The following is a 25234-nucleotide window of genomic DNA, read 5'->3' as shown; positions in this document are numbered from 1 at the left end:
TGTCTGTCGCTCTCAAATAAATAAATAAATAATTTAAAAATAATTAAATAAATAAATAAAAATCACTGTTGTAGAAATGGATTTAAAATTATTGAGGGGACATCAGTTCCTTTAAGTTCTAAGGTCAGGAAGTAAAGAAACCATATTAAAGGCCTCAGCTAATACTAGGGCCAGGGGCCTAAGGTGTAAAAGGTTTGTTTTCCACCAGTGAGAACACAGGCAGAGCAGTCTCTTCGGAAGCCTCTGGTCATGCACTAGGCCCAAACTCAATTAGAAGTCAAAGTAGCATAAAGTGAGCCAGGTTTTGTCTCACAGAGCAAGATTTAAAAAAAAAAAAAAAAAAAATGCTATTCCTACTGTGTCCCAAGTTGTCTTGACTCCGAAGTACAGAAGACAAGGAAAAACAATCAATAAGAACACAAACAGCGGGCTGGAGAGATGGCTTAGCGGTTAAGCACTTGCCTGTGAAGCCTAAGGACCCCGGTTCGAGGCTCGGTTCCCCAGGTCCCACGTTAGCCAGATGCACAAGGGGGCACACGCGTCTGGAGTTCGTTTGCAGAGGCTGGAAGCCCTGGCGCGCCCATTCTCTCTCTCTCTCCCTCTATCTGTCTTTCTCTCTATGTCTGTCGCTCTCAAATAAATAAATAAATAATGAACAACAAAAAATAAAGAACATAAATAGCTACCAAGCAGAAGATGGGGGTGATGCCAAGAACCGGACAGCTTCCCCGCCAGCCCACCTGGACCTGCAGCAGGCAGCTACAATGCAGCTCGCACTGAAGTGTGGCAGGCAGAAGTGATTAACTTCTGCTACGCCAGGCCCTGGTCAGAAGCAGGGCTTCTGGGCCAAGGACAGCACAAGAAGGCCTCTCTCACTTCTGCTCTTTCAAACTCAGCCCAAGGCTTCCCTTCATCCGAGGCCACAGCCACCTCTCAGAGCTGGACATCACTTCGGAGAGGAAGAACAGCAGCCGCGCTGGCTCTCATCTTCGGCCACAGCTTTACATCTTGATGGAAAAATATCCGCCTTAGCAGTTGTCCTGATAGGAATTAATTATAAGCTGTAAAGCTTTATTTTATTATCATATCTAATTTGAGTCAAGGTAGCCTAGGGCTCTACACCGAAGAGTCTATTCTCTGAGGGGTGAGACCCCTTGGCACTACAGTTTTGGGGTGCCAGTTAGTGGTCAGCACATGGTCTGGTCCCCAGCACCGTCATCAGGGGACACTAAGATATACTTGGTGCCCTGCTAATGTCCACATCTCCTAAGCAGTAATCCCCCCCTGTGGGGTTGTGAGACGGGAGTTAGGACAGTATAGCTGTTCTTCTGATTTCAAGTCCTCTCCCCTCCCCCCCGTTCAGCACACATAGTCACTGAAGAGTGGACTTGAGGGCTGGAGAGATGACTCAGAGGTTAGGGCACTGGTCTGCAAAGCCTAACAACCTGGGTTCCAGTCCCCAGTACTTACAGAAAGCCACATGCACAAGATGGTGCATGCATCTGGAATTTGTTTGCAGTGGTTAGAGGCCTTAAGAGAGCCCATTCTCTTTCTCTCTCTCCCTCTCTCTCTCTCTCTCTCTCTCTCTCTCTCTCTCTCTCTCTCTCTCTCTCCTAGCAAATAAATAAATAAAAGTTTAATAAAGAGTTTAATAGAAAGTTTAATAAAGTCTCGACTTCTCTGACTGAAATTTAAGAAAATTCCAAACTCACGGATAAGACATTTAAGATGATAATTTGTATAAACAACCAGTTTTTAGAAGTTCTTTGACATTTCAAATTGTATGTATGTATGTATGTATGTATATACATATGTGTGTGTATGTGTATGTGTGTGTGTGTGTATACATATACATATATATATATATATATGTATATGTATATATGTCACAAAAATAATGTTCATGTCTTTGGAGCACTAGAGTAGTTGAGACAGGGTCTTACTATGTCACCAGGCTGGCCTCAAAATTGCAATCTTCCTATGTCAATCTACTGAATTCTGGGGTTATAGATGTGTGTCACCATGCTTACCCCAAAAACAATGACTTAGCATAGGTCTCCTGTGTTATTTTCTACCCATCTCCCCCGCCCCCCTCACTGAAGGTATTCCTCCATCTATCTCATTCACAAAGCCCTGTCGTATGGAACTTGCCACACACTACCTGGGGCTGATTATATTTGTGTCTAGCTTCTGCACTTTCTTCTGAACAACATCTAAGTCTTTTTCTTCCTTCCTTCCTTTCTTTCTTTTTTTAAGAATGGGCATGCCAGGGCCTCTAGCCGTGAAAACAAACTCCAGACGTGTGCTGCCTTGTGCATCTGGCTTTACATGGGTACTGGGGAATCAAACCCAGACTGTTAGGCTTTGCAGACAAGCACATCAACCACTGAGCCATTTCTCCAGTCCCTATCCAGGTCTTCTATATGAATCTAGCAGCAGATGTCTTGTTGTTGTTTTTTTTTCCCTAGTCCTTTTAAATCCACAGTTACGTCACCCAGCTCAGTCTGCACCTCTCACTATCTAGATAACCCTCAGCAAATCGCTCACGGCACCGCTAAATCATATGTTCAACAATGAGGTGACAGACTGAACCGCATACACTTCACCATTAGGAGGACCTAAAAGATGATGTATTGAAAACCCAGACCTGTAAAATTTAGATTTTGCTCCTGTCATACCCTAGCTTTTTCAAATGCATGTATAAGTACGCATGTGTGTGTACAGGTACACGTGCATATATGTGTGCATAAAATAGAAATCAGAAGAGAAACCTGGGTGTTCTCCTCAAGAACACTGTCTACTTTTTTTTTTTTTTTTTTTTTTTTTTTGAGACAGAGTCTCTCACAAGGCTAGACTGGCTGCTCACCAAGCCTAAGGAGCCTCTTGGCTCTACCTCTCCAGTATTGGGATAACAAATGCATGCCACCATGCCCAGCATGTTTTACATGGGTTCTGGGGTTTGAACTCAGGTCCTCATGCTTGCAAAATCAGCTCTTTACCAAGTGAGCTGTTTCCGTGATTGCTACTGTAGCTTTTACCACCATGACTTTAAAAAAATGTTTCCATAAAATTCACACGAAATTATATTTAGAATACATGAGGAAATGAAACTGTTGCACTCACTGAGAAGGACACACTGCTTTTAATTTCGTTTTGCTTTGTGTAATACATGAACAAAAAACAAACAGGCACCTCTAATTTCAGCTTAACATCTTCTTTTGTCTTAGAAATATAGTCTAAGTTAGAGATGGCCGACTCCACTCCACTGCAGTACTGCCCATAAATAACCAATCTGAAAGAGAAGAGAGAGGAAGGAAGATGTAAGGAAGAAGGAAGAAAGAGAATGGATAAACAGGCAGAGCAGCCTCTTGATCATGTGGCGCACGCCTTTAATCCCAGCACTGGGGAGACAGAGGTAGGAGGATCACTGTGAGTTCAAGGCCAGCCTGAGACTATATAGTGAATTCCAGGTCAGCTCAGACCGAGTGAGACCCTAACTTGGAAAGAATTTTTTTTTTTAATTTTCAAAAGGCAGAGCATCCAGCCCTTTCAAGCCACAGTTAAGAACACCCAAACCAACAGGAGAGATTCTTTTAAACATATACATACCTCCAGGCACAGAATAAGGGCCATCACATATAAAGACTCAATTTTAGTGGCAATTTAGAATGGGATTAATTCCATGCAGGTTTTTTTTATGATAGGCAAGTTTTATAATAGAGCTTAATGACTATTAACATCAGTTAAACACATATATCAAAATTTCAAAACTAAAAATTTCTTTAAGCTTCTATTAGAAATCAACTTTTTTTTTACTGCTTACTCATACGCAAGACAGTTTTATTTGCTACTGCAACTGTATTGCACTCACTCAGAGTATTCTCACCAATAAACCTCCTGTTCCTTACTACTTTTTAATTATGGAACATATATCATTTGCAAAGTGGGAATGAGAGGCCTAAGAAATGTAGAATGGCAGCTAATTCACACCGTAGGGAGCCCACTCACCAAGGGCATCCACAATACACACCCTTTGCAAACAGGCTCTTTGGCTTATTGTGTCTTTAGCTCTACGCTGGATAAGACTGCTAATAAGTTGTTCATAGTTATGTAAGAGTTAACATGAAGTATTTCATTAGCCATTACTTCGTACTAGACTGTGTTGCTTGATTTAAAATAAAGGAGCAGTGCGTTTCATATTGCTTACTCATCTATGTACCTACGCGTGTGTTTCTGTATAGTGTATGTGGGGTGGTGTACGTATGGATGTGCAGTACAGGCATGCGTGTGTGTTTTCATGCATGTACTCCATGTGTGCAAGTGTGGAGGCCAGAGAAGAACACAGAATGTCCTCTTTTGTCACTCTGCTGCTGTTAGTCCCTCAAGACAGAGTCTCTCACTAAACCAGGAGTTGTCATTTTCTGTCACACTGAATGACCAGAGAGCCCCGAGGGACTCTCCAGTCTCTGCACCCCTCCCCCGCCATAGGACTGGGGTTATAAGACCGTTTGACCAGATCCAACATTTTAATGCAGGTGTTGGGGAGCAAACTCATGAAAGCTCAAGGAAAAGGCTCTTACTGAGTAAGCCATCTTCTGCAGCCCCTGAGAGTAGTAGATTTGAAACAAAAATTTGGGGTGTTCCATAGGAGTCATTCAGGAATCTTTAAAACTCAGAGAAACTGCCTTGGAATCTGGCATTTTAAAGCAGAGAGTAATAAAATACTTAAGTGAGAAGAAGGGGTACCAGCTGCTCCCACGAACACTTCCTGATAAGGAAGGGGCGGCTCAGAGAGCGCAGGTGACCTAACAGAGATGCCATCGCTCAGTGCTGACAGGGCTTGAGGAAGACCCTTAGCCTTTTGGTCTGTGTGACAGTGGAAGCACTATACTAAGTTATTTTTTTTTCTTATTATGCATATGTGTAGCTCAAACTACTTCCCTGAGATGAATTTTCCCATGTTCTAATTACTGCCCAAGTAGTATTGAAATAAACATAAGAAACGGCTATTTTACATTTTACAACTAGCATTCACTATAATTCCAACTAATACCCACAATTTTTTTTTTTAAATGTAAAAGTTACCTTTCCTTGTAGTTAATGAAAACTTGATACAAGTTCTGGTCATTTTTATTTACAATGGAATCATGAATTTCTTGCATTAAGCTCCGATGAACTTTTACAAGTTCCTTGGAAAAGAAAATAATGTGAATGAAAAGTGAGATCAGAATCAAAAATAATTTAAAGAAAAACATACCTCACATCTAGGGTTCATACTGGTGCTTGACCTGGCACTTATAATATGCTAACTGATCTCACTATGCCAACCTATGCTTACTAATAAAGACAGGAGAAAGGAGGGAAAGATTCAGGAGAGGAAGGGGCTATAGCAAGAGAAGAGGAAGCGAAGGAGGGGAAAGAAGAGGGAAATACAGAAGGATTGGAGAAGAGAAGGAGAGAGACATGCAGTAGGAAATGGCCATCCCAGATCTGACTCCCTGGCCGGCGTCCTGGGGAAACAGCAGCTATCCCACTAGCTATTAAAGGACAGGCTGCTCCTTTATAAAAAGATGTATCTCACTATAACTTTTAAATGATCTATCAAGTGCTAAGCATCTTATTAACAGAATAAGGTAACAATTCACCGTGTGAATCCATATGTATTCCGTGTCTGAGGGGACAGGGAAATGCAGATTCATACATTGGTCAATTAGTGGCGTCTTGGCATTAACCTAACAACAGTCAGAAGAACTTACTTGAAACCAGACTACTAATGACATAAGTAAAAAGGAAATGGATTGTTTTAGTTTACTATAGCAACTCAAAACGTCAAAGTTTCATACTTTCTGTGATAAGCAAATAATTTTCAGCAGCCAGTTAATACATGTCAGGCAATGGGGAAATGTGAGTTAAGGTATCCACTTTCCGTCATTTCTTACTATGTACCTTGTAGCACGCAGTAACATCACAGCAGTAAAGATTAAACGTGAATATTTTGGTTCAATTGCTTTGCTGAGGAGCATTCACAGTCCTAAGGATAGGGACTGTTGAATAAATTATAGGGGCTATACTAAAGTGGTCCAAGATGCCCATTTCCTAGAATGCACAGTTAAACCTTCATGTGATACAATGAGCATTTTCTTTCACTTAGACTACATGTTAATGCTAATGTTTGCATTGGTCTTAAAGCACAGATAAGGACAACAGGTCATGGTTTATTAATTCATATTAGGCAACACAGAACATAACCAAAAATACAAGGGAGTTTTCAGCTGACACAAGGAAGCCAGTATATAAAAGCTTCCACACATATACAAGCACATACACACACATGTAGTATGTGTGTGTGTGTGTGCATGTGCATGCACGTGTGTGCAAAGAAAAGCTTGTTCTAGAGATCTAACAACCTGTGTCGTGCCTAGCCATCCCTCAGCTGGAACAGCCCTCAGCTTGATTCTACATTTCTGAGCAAAAAGACATTTTATGATTATAAGACTGTGAAAAGTGCTCTAAAACTCAAAAGGCTTATACAAATGTGAAGAAAATCTCTTTGCATGTTATCATTATAAATAGTCTGCAGGACTATAAGAAAATAGTGTAACTAAAATTGCATCAAGGTTGGCAAAGGGAGAAGCAGTTAATACAAGTGCCAAAAAAAAAAAAAAAAAAAGCCAATGAAAGAGCAATGGAGGGAGGCAGCTGGTGTCCCCAAGGCTAGGACAACAATGGAGCAGGGAAGGGTGATGCAGAACAAGACTGCCCAGAAGACAGACAGACAGTGGCACCAAGGATGGCTTAATTGAGATGACTTCTTCATGACAGTAAAGCAAAGATGATATATACATGAATCCCACTTATCTATTTGTATTAAGATCTGACTCACCTTTAGCTAGAAAGATAACATCAGTTTTTCAAGAAGGTAAGAATACATGAACTTGGGAAGCAAAAACAAAATTCTTAAAGAACATAGGAATCCAGAACACATTTAAAAGTGAAGATTTTATACAAATGTACAACTTTAGTTGTCATACGTTTACTTACAGGAATGTTGATGAATACTGAATCAAATTCTGTTGGTGTCAGAAATCTTTTTAATGGCGCCATGAAATACTACCAGGAGAAGAGGAAATAGTTTTAATTAAGCATAATTTTCCCTAACCTATAATGATGTTTTGCCAACAAACATCTATTAAAAAGCCAACTATTTGCATTGTTAAGTACAAAAATTAGAAGCTATTTTCTCTATATCAAAAAGCTTACACCTGAGCATATACAAAGACATAAATATAACCTAAAACATTTCAAGTGTAAAATGAAATACTTGTTAGTAGCATTAGAAAGAACATGGTTGACCAGGTGACACTTCGAAGAAATGTTTGAGGAACTATATGAATGAAACATATCGCAAATATTTTGTAGAGATTGTCTAGATGTTTGAGATCTGTCATCTGTTAGTGTGACTTATGCATTGATTCACTTCATAGCCTGAAACATTTAGTGCTCTTCCCACAGTTCCCTTTCATCTTTAGCAATCCCAGTGTCTGTGGACGGTCCTTCTAAGAGGTTGTTCTGCCAATTCCTTACCTTCCCATAATCAGGTGCTCTAGCTCACTCAGTGCAGATCCCAAAGCTCAGAGTCACACCTCAAGTCCTGGCTATTATCAACAGCTAATGCACTTTGCAGCTAAATTTCAAGCAAGCACTCGCTGAACATGATGCGCTACCTTCACAGCTCATTCTTCCAAGAGATTCTCCAGCCCTACTGTGTCTAATCCATTGAGAGTCCCACATCCCTCACACCCTCCTCCATTTGGATTTTCTAGAAAAACAAAAACCTTAGTTAGATCTAGCTTGCCACATATGGTATACACATACATCAGAAGTAAAGCATGGGGCTGGAGAGATGGGTTAGCGGTTAAGGTGTGTGCCTGCAAGACCTAAGGACCCAAGATCAACTCTCCAGATAGCACATAAGCCAGATGCACAAAGGTAAGGCAAGCACAAGGTCGCATATGACCACTAGGTGGCGAAGGATCTGGAGTTCCATTTCAGTGGCTGAGGCCCTGGCATGCCAATTCTCTCTCTCTCTCCTTCTCTTTTTTTCTCTTTCTCTCTCCTCTCTCTCTGTCTGTCTCTCTGTGTTTCTCTCTATCTTGCTCTCTCTAAAAGAAAAAAGAAAAAGAAAAAAAGAAGTTAAGCATGGACAGTCTAATTTTAATAAAACAAAATGGGATCTCTGATGCTACAAACCCCACTTCATTTCCCTAGTCAATTTTCTCTCCCACTTTCCTAAGCGACTTTTCCACACCACTTTCTCTTTCATCAAACTAAAATACTTTCCATAGGTTCACATGCTGCTAACCTCAAAATGTGGACGACATGAAGAATGACCTGAAACCTCTTCAGTTACGGAACATGTACATTCTGGAAGGACCTCACTTGGTTGCACAGCCTAGAATTCCACTGAGAGCTGATAACACACTCTCTCCGTGTGTCAGCCTTTCCCATCCATGCCAGATTTGTATGTCTAGTATCTTCCTCAGAATGTCCCACAGGAAGACAGGAAGTCTTGTAGCCCAAGTTTACTATGTCCCGGGGATTCACGATTCCCTGTCCTGTCTGTCTCTTGAGCCACTGTTATCATTCATGCAGATGCTAAGGTCAAAATCAAATAGCCTTCCTGATTCCTATTTCTTTCATATCTTTTTTAAATTTTATTTCATTTATTTATTTATGAGAAAGAGGGAGAGAACGGGCATGCCAGGGCCTCTAGCTACTGCAAATGAACTCCAGACATGTGCCACATTGTGTATCTGGCTTATGTGGATCTGGGGAATTGAACTGGGTCCTTAGCCTTCATAGACAAGTGCCTTAACCACTAAGCTAGCTCTCCAGCCCCCTTTCATATCTTTTGACTACACCAAATCCAATTGACTCTAATTTTAAAATTTGCTTCTCGGGCTGGAGAGATGGCTTAGCGGTTAAGCGCTTGCCTGTGAAGCCTAAGGACCCCGGTTCGAGGCTCACTTCCCCAGGTCCCACGTTAGCCAGATGCACAAGGGGGCGCACGCGTCTGGAGTTCGTTTGCAGAGGCTGGAAGCCCTGGCGCGCCCATTCTCTCTCCCTCTATCTGTCTTTCTCTCTGTGTCTGTCGCTCTCAAATAAATAAATTTAAAAAAAAATTTTTTTAAAAATCCATAAAATTTGCTTCCCAAATCTGACCTCTCTTCCCCTCTCCTTCAGGGCTGCCATTGTCTGTCATCTTGATTATTATCTTATCTGCCCAGTTGTTCTTCTAGTTCCCATCCCCACTTCACAAGAGCCAGGATGAAGTGTGAAAGATCTGATGTAAGGGCTGCTGCTCAAACACTCTAGCTTTTGTCTCCATATGACTTCATAGCCCACCAGCTCTCAGGCATACTTCAGTCCCCTCTGCTCATTCTTTCTAGCCACACCGGAGCACTGCGGTCCCCAGAAGCACACGCTGAACTCAACCCAATAAGAAAGCCCGTCTCCTAGAGCTACCTTCCCTGGGATATCCTTAGCTTATGTCCTCAATTTGCTCAGATGCCTGATCTCAGCATGTTCACCCCACAGATGTCCTCTGTTCTCACTCTCTATAAAATACCCCAAGACCAACCCCCCACGAGAAATCCTATCTAAATAATACTTCTCAGGCTGAAGAGATGGCTTAATGGTTAAGGCACTTGTTGAGAAGCCTAAGGAGCCAGGTTCAACTCCCCAGAGCCCATGTAAGCCAGATACACAAGGTGATGAATGCTCACAGGTGGCTCATGTGCACAATGTGGTGTGCATATCCAGAGTCGTCTGCAGTGGCTAAGGCCCTGGAATGCCAGTTTTCTCCCCCTCTCATAAATAAAAAAAAGAAAGAGAATAAATAATACCTCCCCACCACCCCATTGTTATCATTCTCTATGAAATAGCTCAACCATCCCCATCAGAAATCGTTCTCTAAATAATACCTCTGCACCACCCCATCTGTGATCATTCCTTATGAAATATCCCAAGACCTTGCCCCATCAGAAATCACTCTCTAAAAATGAAATATCATAAAAGAAAATGAAGAAATCACTCTCTAAATAATACCTCTGCACCACCCCATCTATGATCATTCTCTATGAAATACTCCAAGACTATGCCCCTTCGGAAATCACTCTCTAAAAATAAAATATAATAGAAGAAAATAAAGAAATCACTCTCTAAATAATACCTCTCCCCCACCCCATCTGTGATCACTCTCTATGAGATACCCCAAGACCCCTCCACCTGTGCCCTCCTTCTGGTTTACCTTCCTTCAGATAACTCACCACCTCCTGGCACACTTCCTGGCTCACATACTAAACCCTCCCCGGAGGCAGAGTGTGCCGGGAGGAGGAAACTTTTGCAAGTGTTAACTGCTAAATCCTCCGGTCCTAAAATAGTGCTATTCAGATGCTAAGAGAGCAACGAATAGTTGCAGGATGAATAAATCTGCCTCGATATCTTTACATTCCTTTCTTTAAAGGGTTTCATTGAGACACAATTCATGCTTCACAGGACTCGGTTAAAGTTTGTAGTAGAAGTGAATGAAGAGGGCTGGAGAGATGGCTTAGCGGTTAAGCCCTTGCCTGTGAAGCCTAAGGACCCCGGTTCGAGGCTCGGTTCTCCAGGTCCCACGTTAGCCAGATGCACAGGGGGGCGCACGCGTCTGGAGTTCGTTTGCAGAGGCTGGAAGCCCATTCTCTCTCTCTCCCTCTATCTGTCTTTCTCTGTGTGTCTGTCGTTCTCAAATAAATAAATAAAAATTAAAAAAAAAAAACTTTAAAAAAAAAAGTGAATGAAGAGAGAAAGGAAGTTTATCTCTGTGCTCTGGTTGCGCAGCCATCACCACAGAGCACTCTACAGAAGCACCGACAGTCATTCCCAGCCTCTCCTCCCAGCCCAACGACCTCTCCCCACACAAACTCCGCTCCTCCCTGTGGCCCCAGACAATCACTTTTCTCTAGATAGTCTGTCTCTCTATATCTGCCTACTGTGGCAAATATAGTCTATTTTAAATATCCCTCCTACCTGACTATTCACTATTTGAATGATCTCAACCTTATCTATTTATTTATTTAGATTGCATGTATACGTTAAGCCATAGGACATTTGTCTTCCTGTGCCTGGATTTATATGCAACAATCCACCGAGAGCAGAATACACATTCAGCATGCACACTGCAAAAGCGGTTGTTCTAACATACAAATTATCTAAGGCAGTCTTGGGCATCATCGCATGACCACTTACCTTTTCTATGGACTCCAAAGTTTCCGTGTACTTTTCTTCTGTCTGCTTGATTTCCGCTAAGCAACAAGTCCGTATATCGTTTTCTAGAGATTTCTGCAGTTAGAATGATAAAATCAAAAGTATGTGTTCAATCAAGTTCATATAACAATTTGTCTGATAGTAAAGAGACTAAAATCCCTTCCTGAGTTCCTTACACTTCCCATCCTAATAAAAGAAACTAAAAGGCAGACATATTTTAATCACTTAAAACTTTTACATTTATGTTCTTCAAAATTTTGGTGTATTATTTTTGAATTCTGAACAATGTATATGAAAGTTTTAAGTGATCAGAATAAGCATCTGAGAATATTCTCTTAAAATTCATCTTTTATTAAAATGCTAATTATTCTGATAACAGTTTCTTAAAACACACATATTTCAGAGTTGCTGCAGAAATACCTATGAAATATGAAAATAAATATTACCTATTTAAGCATATCTGAGAACTAGTGATGTAGCTCAGGGGCAGAACACTTGCCTAAACATGTGAGGCCCAGGGCTCACTCCCCAAAACAAGAGTAAAAAAGATATTTAGTGAATAAAAATCTTCTCATATTTCTTTAATGTTATTCTTAGGGCCTGGGTGTTTAAATGTAGTTCTAAAATCAAACATTTTGTGCCACATGGGATTGAGTTCAGATACTGGCTTTCTCCTTATTAGCATCTTTGTTGTCGTTTTTGTTTTTGTTTTTTAAGGGAGGGTCTCGCTCTAGGCCAGGCTGACCTTGAATTCATTATGTAGTCTCGGGGTAGCCTCCAACTCACAGCAATGCCTCACTCTGCTTCCTGAGTGCTGGGATTGAAGGTGTGTGCCACCATGCCCGGCTTTCTCATTAGCTTTCTAAGCGTGAGCAAGTTACTGAATTTCTCTGTGAGTTAGTTTGTGATTATAGACATTTTAAAACTGAGAGAAGCCATGTGACCTTGACAGACACTGTGTTCTCATTACTTCTAGCCCCAATCCATACCATCCGCCTGGAGCTGTCAGCTGAGGAATTGCTGCCAGAGGGAGACCTTAGGGATCAGCCCCACAGAAGCAGCCTGTGATCACAAGAAGCTCAGATGACAGACTCTGTAACCAAACACCCCTCTGACAATGCTGCTAGCTGGGGTGGTCTGTCAGCTCACACAGCAGTTTAGACACATGGTCGTTACATTCCCCAAACTCAGGAAGGAGGACTTGTTTCTACGCCAGGTGGCACCCAACATCCCCCAGCCCATTATTAAAGGCCAGAGCATACAGAACAGAGCTGAATCACCAAAGACCCCCCCCCCCCAAAAAAAAAAAAAAAACCAAGTCACCTTCCAGTTAAGGAAGAAGAGTCTTTAAAGAATATGGTAATTGGGCTGGAGAGATGACTTAGCAGTTAAGTGCTTGCCTGTGAAGACTAAGGACACCAGTTCAAGGCTCGATTCCCCAGGATCCATTTTAGACAGATGCACAAGGGGGCGCACGCATCTGGAGTTCATTTGCAGTGGCTGGAGGCCCTGGCGTGCCCATTCTCTTTCTCCCTCTCTCCCTCTCTCCCTCTCTCCCTCTCTCCCTCTCCCCCTCTCCCCCTCCCCCCCCTCTCTCTGCCTTTCTCTCTCCATCTGTCGCTCTCAAATAAATAGAAATAAACAAAATTTTAAAAAAGAATATGGTAATAAAAGCCTAAGTAACAGACTTTTAAAAAAATATGATATTTATTTATTTGTGAGGGGGAGAGAGAGAATGAGAGGACAGTGGGCTGGGGCTTCTGGCCACTGCAAATGAACTCCGGATGCACGTGCTACTTTGTGCACCTGGCTTTCCGTGGGCACTGAGGAACTGAACCTAGGCAGTCAGGATTTGCAAGCAAGTGCCTTGAATCGCTATGCCATCTCTCCAGACCCAACAGCAGACTTTTTAAAAATTTTCAAATTACAGATGAAAGTTCAAAGTAATTCTTCTAGAATGTTCCAGATATATTCATGGCAGATGAAGTCTTGGGACCATCTCTGAGGTAGCTAGGTATTGTTATGAAGTCCTTTCATAACAATAGCTAACAAATGGGAAGAAATAGCCTCTGACATGTATTTTATCTTAAAACTTAAAAGGAAAACAAATGTACCTGTTTTGTAAGAGATTTACTTTCTAAAAATATTTTTAAAGTATTTATTAGAGAGTGAGTGTATGGTTGTACGAGGGCCTCTTGCCACAGCAAAGGAATTCGAGATGCAAGCTCCACATTGTGCATGTGGCTTTATGTGGGTACTGGGGACTCAAACTTGGACCAGCAGGCTTTGCAAACAAGCACCTTTAACTGCTGTTATTATATATTATTATTATATATTATATATATATCATATATATAGTATATGATATATATATAATGTATTATATATTATATATATTATAAATAATATATTATAAATATATTTAAAATAAATATTATATATTATATAATATATATATATTACGTATATATATGGAGTTATTTCTCCAGCATGAGATTTATTTTTATAACAGTATCATTTCATGATTCACTGAAATGATAGCCTATGGCCACTCTGCCACTATTTTGCTCAGTGGCTGGCATTCACCTCCCATACTGATTTCCTTATTAGCAAAACAAGAACAGAACAGAACAGGAGGGAGATTCTTGCGCATAGCCTGAACTGTAAAAGGGGGCGCGCTCCTATCGCTGAACACAGCGGCGAGATGCGGTAACACAAGTTGTAAACAAATGAAGATCAAACAAAACGTATTTTCCAGCCAAGGTCACAGGATTGTGTTGGCGGGTCTCCCAGCTCAGTGCTTTCCCGAGGAAGTGCTCCGGGAAGCTCAGCAAGCGAGCCCAGGCGCTCACCGGCTGCTGCGCGTCCTCCGCCTTCATCAGGTCCGCGTAGACCTCGCCGCCCTCGTCCTCGGCGTAGACGCGGTCGTAGAGGTCCTCGTCGTCGCCCGCGCGCGCCTCGCTAGGACACGGGACACAGGGACAGGTCAGGCTCCTTCCCGCGGGACGTGCCCGTGCCTGCGGGCGCTACTGAGAAACGGACTGAAAATGCCCCACTTATGTTAGCCGAGAACCCACAGAGGAAGCAAAACGGAACCAGCGCAGAGGTGCCAGGGGGCTCCCCTTAACCAAGATCGCCGGCTCCAAACAGAAGCCAGCGACCGGGGACAGTGTGCTAAGCGGCTTTCCTGGTGATTTGCACGAACGGAAGCATCCGAGTGATCTTTCCACAGCTGGAGTCCCCCTTAATTCATCCAGCATTAATGGTCTTATGGGTATGTACATACGTCTTAGTATTTGATCTATATAAGAGACAACGAAGTCGAGAGAGCAGAAAGTTCACTTGTCAGGGGCAACAGAGCTAGCGATTCGATGGCAGAAACCGTAATTTCAAGCCATGTTTGCCTCACGCCGAGTATTCTATCCACCCCACAACACGGCCTCCCCCATTTCTGAGATTTAATGACCAAATTGTCGTCATCTGTATTAAAAGGCATAATATGGAGGGGAGAATTGTGAATTATCTATTATGTTAAAGTTTAGTCTTGTAACAGCCTCAGCTATGGAAAGCTTACTGTCAATATCTCATCTAGTGATTTTCAAGCCATGCTCCTTTAAGCACACTCAGAAGGTATACCCATATCCCCTTCCAACCTGACTATGTTTCTAATCTGTTTTAATCGTTTGAATTTTGTTTTTAAAAGAGGAAGAACAAGACCCTTCAACCCATTTCAAAATAAATAAATAAGAATAAACTATTTTTTTAAAGGGCTAAATATATGGCTTAGCAGCTAAGGCACTTGCCTGCAAAGCCAAAGGACCCAGGTTCAATTCTCCAGGACCCAAGTAAGCCAGATTCACAAGGTGATACATGTGTCTGGAGTTCGCTTGCAGAGGCTGGATGCCCTGGCATGTTCTCTCTCTCTTTCTCTCTCTCTTTCTCTCCCCCTCTTTCTCTCTCTCAAATAAATAAATACAAATATATGTTTTAATTTAAATCTCTTTTTTTTTGTTTGTTTTTCTGTTTTTTTGGTTTTTCAAGGTAGGGTTTCACTCTAGCCCAGGCTGGCCTGGAATTCACTATGGAGTCTCAGGGTGCCCTCGAACTCATGGCGATCCTCCTTCCTCTACCTCTCGAGTGCTGGGATTAAAGGCATGCATCACCACGCCCAGTTTTAAATCTATTTTTAAAGCCATAAAAATATTCTACTAGTTTCCTAAAGATGGAAAATAATCCCACTTTTTCAGTCTTCATGAGCACAGCGATAGTAAGTGACCGGGCATCGTTCCCCAGACCCAGCTGTGAGACCCTGTGTTCAATCCTGCTACTTCCTCCATGGCGGATTCGGCTGCCCTTAAACTGCTCCTTGCTCAAGATTTCTACAGAACCCTTCTAGTAAGTGACACTCCTAAAATACGGTCTTCGCCAACATAGAGACTTTATGGCAAAGTGCTGAATCTCGAAAAAGGAACTTCAACCTCTTCAACAGGGCCAGCTCTGGGACCACCTCCTGCGCCTGTGCAGACTGACAGCTAAGAACTGACAAGAGCAAAAGTAAAATCACTGCAATTGTGTCACCCTGCAATGAGCCACAGTTTTCAAAGCAAGTACAATCACAGGGTTGCTCATGTTTGTCATGAAGGATTATTAGGAGGTGATTGACAGCAATGAATTGTCAAACACCCAGGGAAAAGGAGGGTAAGTAAAGGTTCAGAGAACTGAGCTCTGAGAAAAAGTCACTTCAAAGTTACTTGTTCACCACCCCATCCATCCAAAAGACATATACTAAAAACTATTTTATTTATTTATTAGAAAGAGAGAGAGACACACAATGGACACACCAGGGCCTCCAGCCACTGCAGACAAACTCCAGATGCATGCACAATCTGGTGCACCTGGCTTATATGGGAACTGGGGAATCGAACCTGGGTCTTTTAGGTTTGTAAGCAAGCACCTTAATGGCTAAACCATCTCTCCAGGCTCCCAAGCTCTTTAAGACTGAAAACTCTCCCACTGGCTTAAATGGAGAATAGCCAAGAAACACATAATTCTATAAATGCAACATGAGAAATGAGTGTAACTACAGGACCAGAGAAGAGTAAAATTAACTGGCTAGAGAGGCCAGAGAAGGCTTCAAAAGAGGTGCTACATGTGAGCTGGATCTCAAATGTGTCTGTCTAGTCAATCAATATCTGCTGTAAAAACAAACAAAAATAATGTGCTCAATAACTCTTCAGGCAATCTCATGCCCTCCTTTACCATCCATGACAGAAGGTTGATGGGTCCAATATCATGCAGGTCACCATGCATGTACTCTGGTAAATAATCGTCCACCTACACTAATGCAGAGAGCCCTAATTAAACTCACTGGATCACACAACTACCCAAGAAAAACCAAAGACTTCCAAGTAAAGAGGGACTTCTTGGGAAGAAAGGGGTTCAGTGGAAGGGGTGGAGGTGCCCAAGAGAAGATGTTGGAAGGGGATTGTGGTGATTTGATTCAGGTGTCCCCCATAAACTTAGGTGTTCTGAATGCTAGGTTCCCAGCTGATGGAGATTTGGGAATTAATGCCTCCTGGAGGGAGTGTATTGTTGGGGGTGGGCTTAAGGGCTTTATAGCCAGTTTCCCCATGCCAGTGTTTGGCACACCCTCCTGTTGCTGTGGTCCACCTTCTGTTGGCCAGGGGGTGATGTCCACCCTCTGCTCATGCCATTGTCTTCCCCTGCCATTGTGGAGCTTCCCTTTGAGCCTATAAGCCAAAATAAATCTCTTTTTCCAAGAAACTGCTCTTGGTTGGGTGATTTCTACCAGCAATGTGAACCGGACTGCAACAGTAAAGTGGTACCGAGGAGTGGGGTTGCTGCTAGACACCTGACTGTGTGGCTTTGGCCTTCTGGAGCTGATTTTCAAGAGGAATGTGGGAGGATTTGAAACCTTGGCCCAAGCAACACCTTGCAGTGCTATAAATACAGCTTGATGGACTATTCTGGTCAGAGGTGAAAGACCTGAATGCAGTAAGAACTATGGACTGTGAGGTTTGGCTTATGAGGGTGAGAAAGAGTTTTTCCTGGACTGGGCTAGCAGTTTGTGTGAGGTTTGCTGTTATGCCCGTGTCCTGAGAAGTCATGCAGGGTTGCTTTGAAATAAACTGGTGTGAGCAGAAGAATATGGCACAGAAAGAAAAATCTTTGGGTGAACTGCAGCCCATTCAGCTGCAATTGAGAGATTGCAACCTTTGAGATTGGACCAGCTGACCTGCACTGGGGCAACAGGAAGAATGTAGACTCTTTTGAAGGGGACTGAGTGCTCAAGAAGTGTCCTGTTCTTTAAATTCTGCTTTATTCCCCCCCTGGATTAACAAATTGGTGCCCTACCTGGTATGGTGGAATATAAGAAATGCTGGAAAGAGGGTCATTGAGTTTGCAACATGGTCTTGTGTTTTAGAAATGGCCATGGGCAGTGTAAAGCAGGTTTGTTGGATGCCTGCATGGAGACCCCATGGGGCCATGAGGATGAACCGTGGATTGCAGTTGAGACCCAGTGGAGATGCCAGGACCACGAGATGGCTGCTAAGGAGTTGCCGGCACCAATGAAGTTTTCCAGGACTGTGAGTAGCCTAGCTGGAGGGGCGGAACTGGAATGCCAGAGACTTGTTGCTGGTTAGAATTATGGGACTTGGAGATTTGTCACTGGCTAGAGTTGTTGGACTTGAGGCTACAGAGTTTGATGTTTGCCCTGGTTGTTTTAAATCTTGTATTGGTTGAATGCTTCTTTGCTATGCCCAATGCCATCTTTTGCAGTGTGAATATATATTCTGTGCCATTATGGGTTTTTTGAGGTTATTTTTTGGTATTATGGCTCAGTTAAAAGATCTTGGACTATGGGGATATATGAACATTATTAGAAATCATAAAAACTAAGGGACTTTTAAAGTTAGATGAATGCATTGCATTTTACATCATGTATGATTATCAGTTTATGAGGGCCAGGGGCAGAATGTTTGATTCAGGTGTCCCCCATAAACTTAGGTGCTGTGAATGCTAGGTTCCCAGCTGATGGATATTTGGGAATTAACACCTTCTGGAGAGAGTGTATTGTTGGGGGCGGGCATGTGGGTGCTATAGCCAGTTTCCCCTTGCCAGTGTTTGGCACACCCTCCTGTTGCTGTGGTCCATCTTATGTTGGCCAGGGGGTGATATCCACCCTCTGCTCATGCCATTGTTTGCCCTGCCATCACGGAGCTTCCCCCTCAAGCCTATAAGCCAAAATAAATCTCTTTTTTCCTAGAATCTGCTCTTCGTTGGGTGATTTCTACCAGCAATGCGAACCAGACTGCAACAGGGATTATTATAAAAATACAATATATACATATATAAAATTGTCTATGAAAATAAATACTGTGTTCCAGGAGATACAATGCTGCCATTTCTGCCCTTAGGGAACTAAAGCCCAGCAAGGGTGACATGCGCACGTGCACACACACACACACACACACACACGTGAGAGGAAAAGGAGACCCCTGTGGGAGAGGCAGAGTGTTCAGAATGGGACTCATGAGTTGGGGTCGCTTCAGTGGGCTCAAGGGAGTATGATGCAGAAGCCACCATGGTAAAGAGCCACGTGCTCTCAGAGCTCAGCCCTAGCTGGGAGGTCTGGAAGTCACAGAGGGCTTCACACAGAGTAAAGGTGGGAAGGGAGGAGAGCAAGGAGAAACAAGTCACGGCGAAACACTGGGAGAGCCTGAGAGCCACAACCAGGGAAAAGGCCAATGAGGTAGGAGGACAGAGCCTTGGGATTCTGTCAACCAGACCCAGTGAGCAAGCGGAGGAGGGGAGAAAAGAAAGGAATGGGTGGTGGGGCATCTGAGGAGCGGGCGTGTCATGTTGGCAGCTCCGTAGTTTCCACGGTAAGGAGACCCTACCCAGGGGCAGGGCGGAGAGTATGTTGGTCTGAGCACTTTGTGTAACACATCAAAGGACAGGAGGGTTTGGTGAGATCATGACAGAGCCAAGATAAGACACGAACAGAGGAAGAAGCTAGTTCCGAGGAGGGGTCTGGTCAGAAGGCCAAGGACTGTGAAATCCATCCTGTGACATTCAGAAACTAGTGCCTCTTCCTCTGACTCATAACACCTCCAAACTCAATCTCATCTAAAAACACTGCTGAGCAGAACAAGATGGAATAAGGTTACAAAATTAATGGATGCTAGTGACCGCCACTGGGGTTTCAAAAGGAACATTATCACAGCACTAAAACTTTAGAGAGTCTGCTGAAAAGAACAATAACTTTGGGGTTACTTTATGAAGACTGTTGCCAACTTAATGAGATAATCAGCATCTATCTTGCTTAATGTCAGGGAGTCCTTGGAGGTTTTAAGAAAAGACGAAAAACTACTCCTAATGGATATCTGACATAGACGATGTCAGGACCATTACAAGTGTCACTTATTCAAGAAAGAGGTTCTGGCCACCCATCCCTATGGCACTTGCGAGTGTTTACCTTATGTTTTCTCCTGAGCCTTCCCAAAGAAACAAGTCAGTCTCTATTCTTCAAGGCCAGAAATGTCTGGGTTCAAATCCAAAGACTCTTAACTGCTAGAAATACTAACCTCCAGCAAGTTAGCCTACTTCTCACGTTGGGGTTTCTCATTATTCAACGGTGGTAACAGTAGGAAGCTCACAGCCTAATGCTATGAAGTGAGGGACAGTGCACGGAACACGGTCACAAGCACCCCCTCTGTTCTCGTGATTGATGGACCTCATAGCTCAGGCCCAACCCATGACACCTGGCAGACAGTAGACGCTCCATGAAGTCCAGGTCACTCACTTATGCATTTCCTGAGGCCCTGCGATACACCATGTCTAAGAATCCAGGCATGAACAAAGTCCATGAGGTCATGCTATGCCATCCGAAGAGGACAGAGACAGTTAAGTGATGCCAGCCAGCGTGGTCTCAGGCAGTAATAAATGTTTTGGAAGCAGAGCAAGAAAAAGGCACGGTGGTAATTTCACACAGGTTTGCCAGGGGTGGACTCTTGCAAAGGGACAGCTGAGGGAGACCTGAATGGTGAGGGACCAGATAAAGCCGTGAGCATAAAGATCCTAAAAAAGGAAAAATAAAAGAGCAAGTTGTCGGACAAATGACAGGATGAATTGCCATGGATTCCATGAAATGCCCTTGGAGAATAGTCCTCTTTGCAAACATGCCTGATCTATATCACCAGCTCCTTGAGGAGGGAGGATCATGCTGTATATTTATTTGTAACCTGCACAAGCCATTCCATCAGCAGAAGATAAGCAACAGTGAGGACCCTTTGCCTCTTCTGACTAGTAAATAATAAATCCTAGGGCTGGAGAGATGGGTCAGCAGTTAAGACACTTGCCTGCAAAGCCTAAGGACTCATGTTCAACTCTTCATGTCCCACATAAATGACACACAGTGATGTGAGCACACAAGGTTACACATAGGCAAAAGGGGGCGCATGCATCTGGAGTTCGATTGCAGTGGCTGGAGGCCTTGGTGCACCAATTCTCTCTCTCTCCCTCCCCCACCCTCTCTTTTGCATAAAGAAGGCCAGTCTATTGGACTTGCCTAAAAAATGTAATAATAATAAAGCACAAAAGGATTCTCTATTCGGAATAAACACCATCCACTGGCATCCCTGGATAAATCCATCCACGTGCACCCTCCCTTGAACTTACGAAGCACACACTTTCTGTCCCCCAACTCCAGTAGTATATTTTATTTCTTCTTAATTATCCCCTGGTTGTCTAATTCTACGTTTATCTACAACTCTATCATGCCTTTGAGGAAATCCCAGGTTTTACTTTGCTGCTGTGTGCATCCTTCTCTTTATAGGGACACACAGCAAGAACTGAAAAATCAACTGAAGCACACGTCTGCTGAGGCTTCCATGACCCTTTTAAGGTTCCCGTTATTTCTTAATCATTACATCACATTTACGCTCCGGAGCGTAAAGCATGGGAGTGTTGAAAACGTTCAACCAACGTACTCTATTAAGTCAGGAAGTCCTTTGTAGATGTCTTCATCGTTGACACTTTCCTCTGTCGGGAAGGGCCTGGGAAGGATGAAAAAAACACATGGGTGGGTGAGAAATGACCGGGAAATGCACAGACTTCCCACTAAACATAAAACTGCACCGCCAGTCAGTCAGATGAAGCATGATGTCTAAGGATGTCCAGGGCTTCCCCTAAAGCTGTGAGGTTCCCCCAAACAAGCTGTAACTCCCATGACCCCAAATCACCTGTAGACACGTGTGTAGCTGACGATTGTCTCATGTGCTTAGCTCATCTCCTCCCTGCCTCTTGCCTGCAGCATCACCCCGTGGCACCCACCGCAGGGCCTGACTCCATGATGATGCCAGCCCACCTGCCCCTTGCCTGCAGCAGCCTGACAGCAAGACCTGAGTAGTAATCAGCCCTCGGGGCTCAGCCCGCCAGTACAGATGAAGATCATCAAGAGGGAAGGATGTGATTTTCAACCCTGACATTTTTATTTTCTATCCGGACTTCAGAGCATTTAAATTGTTTTTTTTTTTTTTTTTTTATTTTCACACTTGGACAAATAACCCAACTGTACTTCAGGGAAAATAGGGTTCTCCCCAGCCATTAAAAATAGCACACTAGGGCTGGAGATATGGCTTAGTGGTTAAGGCACTTGCCTGCGAAGCCTAAGGACCCAGGTTTGATTCCCCAAGACCTATGTAAGCCATATGCACATGGTGTCGCATGCATCTGTAGTTACTTGCAGTGGCTAGAGGCCCTGGAATGACCACTTTCTCTTTCTCTCTCTCTCTCTCTCTCTTTCTCTCTCTCTCTCAGTAAAAATATTTTTTTAGGGCTGGAGAGATGGCTTAGTGGTTAAGCGCTTGCCTGTGAAGCCTAAGGACCCTGGTTCGAGGCTCCATTCCCCAGGACCCAGATGCACAAGGGGGCGCAGGCGTCTGGAGTTCGTTTGCAGTGGCTGGAGGCCCTGGCGCACCCATTCTCTCTCTCTATCTGCCACTTTCGCTTTCTGTCTGTCGCTCTCAAATAAATAAAAATGAACAAAAACAAAATTTTTAAAATATCTTTAAAGACAGGAAAGGCATTAAAGAGAGAGGTGCAGGAAGAAAAAAACTTCCCTTTCTTGAACAGCAGCAGCAGCAACAACCACTTTAGCTTCCCACCCTGTCATTCAGTGTGCATTGAGTATTACACACTTCTCTCTTGTGATCAGTGAAGTATCTGAAACTTGTGAATAATGAAATCACAATAATTACACTATAGTTCCAAAAGGTGTGCTTTCTTGATAGCAAGCATATTCCATGTTCTACAAAAGAGTAGCTGTCACAATTATGAAGAAATTTTAAATGACTACTGAAAAAAAGCAGATTTCCCCCTTGACTTATGGATTAATTTAATCCTTAGGACACAGATGAAAACTATATGTTTTCAAATAAATCAGTGTGTATGAGAAATATCAAAGCTGTTTCAAAACTTTTTTTTAAATTTAGGAACACATATGATGCATGTTTGCATGTGGATATATGTATACAAGTGTGCATCTTCACAAGTGTTGGGCAGGTGTGTGCACACATCTGTGCAAATACACATGGAGGCCAGAGATTGATGTTGAGTATCTTTCTTGATTGCTCTCCACCTCAGTAACTGAGGCAAAGTCTCTCATTGGAAAGCAGAGCTCATCAAATGGGCTAGTCTAGACAAGCAGCTTTCCCAGGGGGACACTTCCCCTCCCCATCTCCTAGGCACTGGGGTTACAGGTGGACTGCCACACCCATTCAGCATTTAAATGGATGCTACAATCACATTATTCACTTAACCACGTCCCCAACCCTATTATTATTCATATCAATTCAGTGCCACTGTAGAAAATTGTAGTCCACTATAAAAAAATGCAGTAAAAAAAAAAGTTAAAAGAAAAAAACTTCTGGCATATTATTTTAGAATCAAAAATGCATAAGGATTTGAGCTAAAGAAATCGCTTAACAGTTAAGGTGCTTGCCTACAAAGTCAAAGGATCCAGTACCCATGTACGTCAGATGCCCAAGGCAGCACATATGTCTGGAGTTCATTTGCAGTAGCTAGAGGCCCTGGTGCATCTATTCTCCCTCCCTTTCTCTCTCTCTCTCTCTCTCTCTCTCTCTCTTTCTCTCCTTCTCTCTCTCTCTCTCTCTCTCTCTCTCTCTCACTTGCTCTCACTCTGTGTTTCTCTGTCCCTCTCTCTCTCTCAAATAAATAAAAAGTGCCTAAGAATTTGCTAGAATTGCTAGTTACATAACAACATGAACCATATATTGACATAGAAAGCCATTCACTGTTGGAAAGAAAATCAGAAGGAATTAAAGAGTCATGCAGCTTACAAGCTGTTTCCATAGAAATCCACCAAAGCCATGCATTGTTTTTTCTGAGAAAGGGTCCTTGGGGTGTCTGCTCTGTGACCACTGTGATGTGCACCCAGGGGCTGAGCTACTGGACCATTGCTTGAACCCTCCTGTAAGACATGTGGACCCTCTCCCTTGGAATGTAAGCATGAGCTGGACAGGGGAAAATGAGAACAATAGAAGCAGCGGTAGACTCGGAGGCACCGGGTGGAAGAGACTAGAATGAAATCCTCAAGTGGGCCAGGCATTTAGACCAGAGGTAGAGTGCTTTCCTAACATGTTCAGGGCCTTGTGCTCTGTCTTCCACACCAGGATGGGGGAGGGGGGAGGAAGCTTCAAGGAAATATGGCACAAGACGAAACCAATGCCATGAAGCCTGCCCACGTTGCTATAAGATAGTTTTTCTTCATTTTCTAATGCTCTGACTTCCGTATACAGTATCTGAAGCAGAAAAAGCCCAAACAATGCACACATCTAGGCCTTCAGGTGTGCCAACGGCATTACACTCCATTCCAAGGGAATGGCATAATTTATTTGGCTAATTTACGTCCAGGTTTTCCACGCATCACAAACCACCCGTGCACATCCAGGCACATGGGTCATTGTCACTTGTTTGATTATTTCCTCAGCTCATAAAAGTTTTGAGTTACTGTTATGGCTGGTGCTACACAAAATAAATGTATTATAGCGTATTTTGAGGTAGTTAATCTTTTAAAATATTTACACTTGTTATAATAAACTATGCATATAGAAATGGAGAAAAAATTAAAAGAGCAATGTTAGTGATGGTTGTGAGCTGAGAACAGTATTCGGCCACTGATTCAACTCCATGAATAATTTCTCATTTGCTCAAAAATGTCAAATGTGCACGAAGCATTTTATGTAGTAGGCACTCACTTTCCATGAATGGGCATAATCCCTGGTTTCAAAGTGCTTTGCAAACATTGGCCATTCAATAATCTCACTGAACTAAATGGGACATGGGAACCACAAAGAAATTCACTTACCTGATTCCTGTGGCCAACGCTATAGGTGTGCGGGAAAGTCGAGATAAGGTCTCTATAACCTGAACAAAAAAAAGAGGATGATGTAAATTGAACATGTACTTCAGAAGATATAAGATGTCTCCATAAAAAAATTAAAAGTGAGGTAATATATATGCCAATTGGCTCTACTTAAGCATCCCACTGTGCTTACATAATTCTAATTGATATGTATGCCATACATATATATAATATTATATATATATATTACTATATATATATATATATATATAGTCAACTTAAAAAATCAAGTCCAAGGCTTTGAGAGATGGTTTAGCAATTAAGGCGCTTGCCTGAAAAGCCTAACAACACGGGTTCAATTCCCCAGTTCCCACAAAAAGCCAGATACACAAGGTGGCATATGTGTCTGGAGTTCATTAATAATGGTTAGAGGCCCTGGTTTGCCTATTCTCTCTATCTCTGTCTTCTCTCCTCCCTCCCTCCCTCCTTCCTCTCCTGCTTGTAAATCAATAAATGAAT

General features: G+C 42.8%; 1 protein-coding gene across 1 annotated transcript in view; it reads right to left on the bottom strand.

Moving 5' to 3' along the window:
• Nucleotides 1-25234, bottom strand: part of Vav3 (vav guanine nucleotide exchange factor 3) — a 388131-nt gene that overhangs the window by 183178 nt on the left and 179719 nt on the right. Inside the window, exons 3-9 of the mRNA XM_045138234.1 lie at nt 24719-24777; nt 21321-21386; nt 14160-14268; nt 11290-11382; nt 7042-7110; nt 5086-5189; nt 3193-3292 (exon numbers count right to left, since the gene is read on the bottom strand). Coding sequence (XP_044994169.1) covers nt 3193-3292; nt 5086-5189; nt 7042-7110; nt 11290-11382; nt 14160-14268; nt 21321-21386; nt 24719-24777 — 600 coding nt within the window. The remainder of the gene's footprint in view (nt 1-3192; nt 3293-5085; nt 5190-7041; nt 7111-11289; nt 11383-14159; nt 14269-21320; nt 21387-24718; nt 24778-25234) is intronic.

The sequence above is a fragment of the Jaculus jaculus genome, chromosome 19 (assembly GCF_020740685.1).
Source record: "Jaculus jaculus isolate mJacJac1 chromosome 19, mJacJac1.mat.Y.cur, whole genome shotgun sequence".
NCBI classification, from domain to species: Eukaryota; Metazoa; Chordata; class Mammalia; order Rodentia; family Dipodidae; genus Jaculus; species Jaculus jaculus.
This window is presented reverse-complemented; position numbering and strand designations above follow the sequence as displayed.